General features: G+C 41.6%; 1 protein-coding gene across 1 annotated transcript; it reads left to right on the forward strand.

Annotated features, from left to right (window-relative positions):
- The first annotated feature begins 755 nt into the window (after positions 1 to 755).
- Positions 756 to 1,676, forward strand: LOC145821676 (uncharacterized). The gene has a single exon (XM_082918226.1). It carries the CDS (start codon positions 756 to 758, stop codon positions 1,674 to 1,676), a length of 921 nt encoding a protein of 306 aa, XP_082774352.1.
- Positions 1,677 to 8,431: the final 6,755 nt, after the last annotated feature.

Below are 8,431 nucleotides of genomic sequence, written 5' to 3' on the forward strand. Positions count from 1 at the left end.
GGGTCTAAAAGTAGACCCGAAGGCCTGCAAGGACGGGCGCAAGGACGGAGGCCGCAAGGAGAGGATCCTGATTCTACCGAACCTCCTCCTCTCAGTCCTTCTTTATTAACTGAAGGTGGGCCTCCATTACGGAAAAGGTTGCGAGAAGTGGACGAGGGATATGAATTCTTATATGATACCGACTCTATGTCTGTGATAGATGAGTTTGGTGGTCCAGTAGGGGACCGAGAGGCCGAGTTGGCCATGCAAAGGACAGGTATCGTTTCTGACTCCAAGTGTTATCTCCACAGGTTGGGTTATTTTTTACGTACACAGTACAGTCGGCTAATGCGGGTACGGCCAACTTTCCCACCTCTTGTGCATGGCCATGCAGTTTCGTGGTCCGTGACGACTGCCTCTCCCAGATTTTCGTCTCTTCGGCGGCGTCGGAAGATATGGTATAGAGCGGGGCATGCACACGGTGCACGTCGGGGCCAGAGTTTTCGTAAGCTCCGCAGTAATCTACGCGGCCGTTCTGACCCCACGGTTCTTCCAGTACCAGTCAGCTTGGCATCGAAATCGGGTTATGACACTGGTGACAGTTCGTCGGATAGTCGTGGGTCCTGTTACGAGAGGCCACAGTCAAGTTTTCAAATGGAATTAGCTCGCGTTCATCAACAAACTAGTCGCTTTCTGGCTTTAGCTTTGGATCCAATTCTCGACTCTAACCAGCGGGTTTCACAGGAGGTTGTCCCACAACAACCTCCTCGTTCGCCATGAAACTCTTCAGCTGGAAGTGCAGGGGCTTGGGTCATCCCCTGACAGTTCAAGCAGCTCGGAATTTGACCCAACAACACAAGCCAGATATCTATTTTCTGATGGAAACCAAATGCTCAGTTCAGTGGGCTACTCAAATTGGTTATTCTCTGGGATTCAAGTATAATAGTGGAGTAGATTGTATGGGCAGATCAGGGGGATTATGGGTTGGGTGGCGCGACGGTAATCTAGTTCAAATATATGAGCGGGATTTGAATTTCATTCTCTTACAAATTCAAGATACGGTGTATGGCAGCTGGTTTATTATTTTTATGTATGGATCACCTTTTGTTCTGAATCGGGGAAGGGTGTGGAGACGAATAGAAGCACAGATTCAACACCTTCAACTGCCGTTTATTATTATGGGGGATCTCAATCAGGTTCGTGGATGGTCAGAAAAATTAAGTTCTCATCGTCGCACTATTCCTAGAGCTTCAGAGTTTAATGATTTGATTTTTCGCAACCGGTTGGTTGATCTCCCATCCCAAGGGGTGTGGTATACGTGGTGCAATAATCGACGCGAGTCAGATGTGGTCTATGAGCGGCTGGATCGGGTTTTGGCCTCCTCCAGTTGGGTCACAAAATTCACTCATTTTTCATTGGTGACACTCCCTATTCAAAGATCAGATCATAGTCCTTTACTTCTTGATACTAGCCGCATGGAACTACTAGGAAAGAGATGGGGCAGATTTGAGGCTGTTTGGTTGATGGACCTGGCAACTCCGAATATTCTTCAAAAAGTTTGGACGATGCCTATCCAAGGAGACGATTCATGTTTTCGCCGTCAAACTATACTTTTCCAACATTTGAAAAATTGGAATACGTTATCTTTCAGGAGCATCAAAGGCCAAATTGCAGACATTCAAGCTCGCTTACAGTAGGTCCAAGGATCGCTTTAATCTTTGGGTTTTCAGTCATCCGAGTCAGATTTGCGATTTCAGCTAGATGTTTTGTTACAGAAACAAGAGTTATATTGGGCACAGCGATCTAAACAACATTGGTTGCATTTGGGAGACCACAATACTAAATTTTTCCGTCGAATGGCCTCATGGAGGTGGGTTTGAAACCGTATCTCGCTCATTCAAGACAAAGATGGACATGTGCTGACTCACCCGAAGGACATTCAAAGGGCTTTTGTGGAGCATTTTCAGCAACTCTTTTCACCTTTGCAAGCCTCCAACACAATGTCATTGGACTCTCTGGACTCAGGTTCATTTCCAGCACATTTTGATTTAATCCATGTAATTAATAGTCATTTAACTTTACATCACTGTGCTTTTCTGGATCAACCTTTTTCCACTGAGGAAATTCAAGCTGCTGTGTTTCAAAGGGGGAAGTTTAAGGCACTGGGGCCGAATGGGTTTATAGCGGGTTTCTATCAAAAATTTTGGTCGACTGTGGGACATTCGGGTTTCTGACGCCGTTTTGGGATTTCTTAATTCGGGTTATTTATTTCCCCATCTCAACAAAACTTTTCTTTGCCTTATTCCCAAGACGAAGAGTCCTCTTACTATGAATGATTACCGGCCCATTAGTTTGTGCAATGTGATGTATAAAATTGGTGCTAAAGTTCTCGCTAATAGACTTAGCTCGGTGTTGCCGGACTTAATTGCCAACAATCAATGTGCTTTCCTTAAGGGTCGACTTATTTCTGACAACATTTTGCTGGCCCATGAAATTCTTGAATATATCAAAAAGCAGAAGCGAGGGCGTTTATCCAGTTTTGGGCTAAAGTTGGATATGAATAAAGCTTATGACAGAGTTAGTTGGGATTTTCTTCGGGCAGTCATGACCAAATTGGGGTTCTCCACTAAGTGGATTCAATTAATATCCCAATGTGTCTCTACCGTTCAGTTTGCGGTTATGATTAATGGTGTTCCCTCAAACTTCTTTTAGCCTAAGGCGGGGTTACGACAGGGAGATGCCCTGTCGCCGTATTTATTCTTGTTAGTCATGCAAGTATTGTCAGAAGGCTTTGCTCATTTGGCGTCGCTCAATGTCTGTAGAGGTATTGCCATTAGCCAGAAATCTCCCCCTATATCACATTTGCTCTTTGCAGACGATTGTTTTATTTTTCTACACTACAAGCCAGCGGAAATTTGGTGCCTTCATTGGTTCTTAAATGCCTTCTGCTCTTATTCAGGGCTTCGCATAAATTTCCATAAATTGGAACTTTTTCTTAGCCCAAACTTTTCACACTCCGCCCGGGATTGGCTTGTCTCTTTATTTGGTGTTAAGGTGGTTTCTAAACCTGGGATCTATTTGGGCGCTTATTTGGGGTTCTCGGGGCGTTCAAAATCTGAGATTTTTAATTCTATTTTGAGCAGAATCCAATCGAAACTACAAGGATGGAAATGTGATTTTTTGAACTTCGCTGGCCGGGGAATTTTAGTGAAACATGTTCTACAATCCATCCCAGTGTATCTCCTGTCTGTTTTTCGTATGCCTGACAACTTCCAACATAAAACTACAGCTCTAATTCGTCAATTTCTTTGGGCTTCATCCAAGGGTTCAGGGTTAGCATGGAAAAAATGGACAGCTCTATGTCTTCCCAAAGGTTTGGGTGGGCTAGGCTTTAGGGACCTTACCTGCTTCAATCAAGCCTTACTAGCAAAACAAGCATGGTGGATTCTGTCCTCACCTAACTTACTGCTCTCGAGAGTTTTGCTAGGTAAATATTGTCAACAAAATTCATCCTTGGAGGCTAAACACTTATCATTATCATCTTGGGGATGGCGAAGTATTTTATGGGAACGCTCGTTATTACTTTCTGGTCTTCAATGGGTTGTGGGCAATGGTCGGAGTATCAATCCATTTGAAGCTCAATGGATTCCGATTGTTTCCAATCCTTGTAAAGGACGCGGCTTGAGTGATCTTTGTCCTGCAATGAGGGTAGAGCATTTCATTCACTCCTTGTCTCTATCTTGGAGGTTGGATTTATTAACTTTGTTTTTTCCAGCCCATGTTATTCCTCATATTTTATCCATTCACATCCCCCACGAGGATCTTGAGGATAAAATTGTTTGGGGTCCAACTAAAAGCGGTCAATACTCGGTGAAATCAGGCTACAAGCAGGCCTTAATTCGTCAGTTCCTGGATGTTTGTAGGCTTGATTCGGACTGGACCGTCTGGAAGCGACTTTGGTATTTTAAAATTCCTCCCAAATGGACTTTGTTTTTGTGGAAATGTCTACACAATATTCTCCCCGTTAAGCATGAACTCAAGAAGCAAGGTCTCACCATAGATGTCCTCTGTTCGCGATGCTCAGCGAATGACGAAACTATTGAACATCTCTTTTTTGATTGTCCTCTGTCTCAAAGGGTTTGGCGTGGGTCTATTTTGGGCTTAGATTTTGGTAGTGGAACACCCTTATCATTCTTCTCCTAGTTCAAGCGTTGGGTGGAGTAGATTACTGATATTGAGATTTTATTTCACTCCATTGCTTTATTATGGGCCATCTGGTTACAACATAACTCAGCGGAATTTCGTGGTGTAATATTGCCCACTGATCATATCTTGCAAACAGCTCGTGAAGTGCTTTCCACCTTACTGTCACCTTCTACTTCTGCTGCTCATGACATTTCCTATTCGGATAGTATTGTCCACCATTCGGTTGCTAACCAAGTTATCTTGCAGAATGCTGCCACATCCCTTGGAGACTATCCGCAACAACGGATCGTCGTCGACGGGTCTTGGACCTCGGTCATGGCCAGGACGGGTTTGGCTTGGGTATGACTGGATGACGCAGACAATGTGGTTAAGCAGGAAGCCATTTTGGGGCACACATGTTATCTCCTCAGCAAACGGAAGCTGCTGCGGTTCTTCAGGCCTTACTGTGGGCATCACAGCAGGGGATCAAGAGCCTCCTTTTGCAAACAGATTGCTTGGTTTTGGTACAGCTCATGCAGCACTTTGATCAAGATGAAGACTAGCAGCTCCACTCTATCCTACATGACATTTTGTTATGCACTAAGCATTTTGTTTATGTTGTCTTAGAGAAAGTAGATAGAGCAGTGGTCCAACCTGCTCACTTTCTTGCACATTCTGTAACACTCTCTTTTGAAACTTAATGAAATATCTATGCTGTTTTCGTTCTCAAAAAAAAATTTAGAAGCTTTATTCCAAACAATATAGTCTTAGCTCATTATTTTAAGTAGGGATGTAATCGATTTGGTACGGTCAGTATTTAGGTTAAAAAATTTACCAAACCGATAATATTAGTTTTATTATTTTGAACATCGATACACACCGTTTTTCTCATCAAGTCGCACTGAACCGAACCGAACCGATTGAAACGGTTTAATTTGGTGCGGTTTAATCGGTTTAGGACCTTTCAAACTTGAGCCACTTTTTAATATAGTCACTAATGTATGTAAAAACATTGAATTAGTTATTTGTTCATCAATTCAAACATATCTAATCTATCCATTTAATAAATACTTTTCAATTCCTAAATTAACAAAAATACAACAAAAAAAAAAGAAGTTACAAAATACAAAGATTTTAAGAATAATGAGTTAGAATTAAGATTGTATATAATAGAAGTTTACAAATTTAGGTTATAGAGATGATAAATTTAATTAATTAAGGTTACAGATTTATTATACTTATTAATATCATTATATTATTAGATTATATATATATATATATATAATAATTATAAATACAATACATGTTAAAGCGGTCAGTTTCTGTTTAGTTCAATGCACAACATGCTTGAACCGACACCAATCGAAAATCGAAAAAAATTAAATTAAAAAACCGTATATACTGATTATTGTTAAAAAATAGATCAAATATAACTGGTTCGGTCCAGTTCAATCGATTTAATCGATTTTTATTTTTTATTTTTCTTATATCTCTAATTTTAAAAACAAAAATTCACCAGTGCGACTTGTATTTTTTTAACAAAAAAATACAAATAAAAATCACCACTACATCCTTTAGTATGAAATTTTGTATTCATTTTTCAAATGATTTTATGAACTTGTTGAAATCTAAGATGCTGAGATTGCCGGCCATGGTGGTCAATGCATAAATTTAAAATTCTAATTAGACCAACTTGTATAAACTGTAGAGGAAATTCTATAGTACACATGGAATGTGTATCATATGCTTCAGTTATAACATTTGTAATTTTTGATTATACTTAATTGTAATATTAATTATGACTCAATTATGACTAATTGTGATATTAATATTATGTTCCATTTGTTTGGGCGGAAAATATTTTATAAAAAATATTGTCCGTATTTTTTTGGTATTTGGTACAATAGAAAATGAAAGTCAACAGAAAATATTTTCTACTTTTAAAAGGCGAAAAATATTTTCCGGACTAAAATTTTATTATTGTCAACACACCGCCACCACCACTCTTATCTCCACCACCACATGCACCACCATCACCCACCGTGGTCACTACTACCATCACTATTACCATCACCGCTGCTGTCGCCCCACCACCATGTCACGACCTCCACCTCCACCTTCACACCACCACCATCAAATATAGAAAAATATTTTCTACAAAAGTTTTTCCTACAAAATATTTTTCACTAGAAAATGTTTCCTATCTAAACAAACGGAGCGTGTAGACGCCCCATTTTTGACCGACCTTAAGACTCAGACGTCACCAATTGAGCGCTCGGTGATGATGCATATTGTGCTCGTTCTGAGGTTTCAGAGTCTCGGCTGCGAGCCTTGCCTCCGGACTTCGGGGCTCTTTTGTGCTTTGTCTCGGTTTGCGAACCAGGTCTTGTTTTCTCTATTTTCTCTTCCCGAAGGGAGGGAGAGGTCTCATAGACCATCCCTCAGTGGCCATAGGCTATGTTTCGTGGTCGAAGGCCTTTTTTTTTCCCGTTTGGAGCCCAGTTTCCGGTCTTTGGAGCTGTCGGCTGTGCGCCTCGGTTCGGGACCTCTTAATTACCTCCGATTGCTCCGATTTTTGGCACACATCTTATTTCCTCCCTTTAGAGGGACATTGTGGCCTGGGAGACCACCTTCGTGGTCATACGCCACTTCCAGTGCCTAACAGCCTGTTTTTGAGGCCCCGGGCTGCGCGTGTTGGCCCCCGAACCTTCATTTTGCATCCGTTTTGGTCCATTTTTGGTAGGGACCCTATTTTCATTATTAGGAAGGTGGTACAATGGTGGGAGGCCACCTTTTCCCCTGAAAAACCAGTTTTCTCATTTTCTCTCTCCAAAAGTCGATTTTTCTGACCGAAAGTTGGTTTTTCCCATTTTTGAGCCACATTTTCTGGCTTTTCATACCACCATTGTGTTGTGCTCATCTGGGAGGCCACCAATATGGGTAGGCCGGCCAGAAATTTATCTTGACCTTTTTGAACCTTGCTTAAAAGCTAGCTTTTCTCTCTCTTAGGTTACTTTTTCGGGTTTTTCGCTACACAGCTGTGTTGCACTCATCTGGGAGGCCACCTTTTTGGAGTGGCCGACCAGAAATTTTTCTTGACCTGTTTGACCCCTGGTCGGCCGACCAGGGGGAGTGGTCGGCCAGCCACTTGAACTGGGCGGCCTGCTTCTTGCTTTTGCTCTCTCTGAGTGTAATCCAGCTGTGCTAACTGGAGGCCATTTAGTGCATCTTCCATACACGTGTATGGAGGATACTTGGGGTCTCTTGGAGATATTTTGGAGCCTCTCCTCTATAAAGGAGAGGCTTGGCTTCATGTTGAAGGGTTGAGCAATTTTGGTGAAGGCATATATCCTCCATCCTCCATAGTCACTATTCCAAGCTCCAAAATCCTAGTTTTCTTGGCCTTTTTGCACTACAACCCCTAGCACCACACCCCCATCATCCATTCCAGCACTTTGGGACTGATTTTCAAGGGTTGAAGGTTCACCAACTTGGTCCAAAACTCCAGCTTTGCTGCTCTTCAAGGGTAAGTGCCTATTTCCCTTAAACTTGTATTTTTTTGCTCCATTGATTAGCCTTACTTGCAAGTATTTCTGGACTTTGTCATAAACTATAAAGTGTCATATTTTGAGCTCCTCTTGAATATTGATTGAGGACAGTTTTCTGTTTGAGGTCTTCTACATCCTTGCATGCGTTATCCCTCTTTGTAGGCCTATTTTGCATCATATCTTAGTCCTACTTGTGAGCATTTTCGTGATTTGTCATAAACTAGAAAAAGGTTCCTTTTGAGCTTATAAACATGTTTGTTTAAGATATTTTTTCTGTTTGGGGTCATCTACCCCCTTTCATGTCTTATTTCCTCATGTTTTGAGCTATGCATGTGAGCACTTGCATTGGCCTTTTAGCCACTGAAATCCAGCGAATTTTCAGTGGCCTTGATGTGTCTTTGAGCTCCAAAACCATAGATGGCTGACCCTCTCACCCCTCATTCTCTTTACTAGCATTGTTGGCCTTTCAAAGGGACCCTATTTTTCATGCATTGAAGTCATGTTATAGGTCTCATTCTGAGGGTTTTAAGGTCTACCTAAGCTCTGTCAAGAGCCAATTTTGCCATATTTATGTCTATGATGCATGTATAGAGCAACCCCATTCAAGGCCTTTCAAAGGGGCCTTTATTTGCATGTTTCCGAGACTGATTTCAGGGCCTATTTGATGGGTTTTAGGGCTGTCATAATCCATTTCCAGAGTTTTTTTTTCCATGCTAAGT

This window comes from Camellia sinensis, chromosome 3 (assembly GCF_055761805.1).
Source record: "Camellia sinensis isolate YWXY chromosome 3, ASM5576180v1, whole genome shotgun sequence".
NCBI lineage: Eukaryota > Viridiplantae > Streptophyta > Magnoliopsida > Ericales > Theaceae > Camellia > Camellia sinensis.

Bases quoted from the DNA above. Each gene is read 5' to 3' on its own strand.
- LOC145821676 (XM_082918226.1), top strand. From the start codon at position 756: ATGAAACTCTTCAGCTGGAAGTGCAGGGGCTTGGGTCATCCCCTGACA.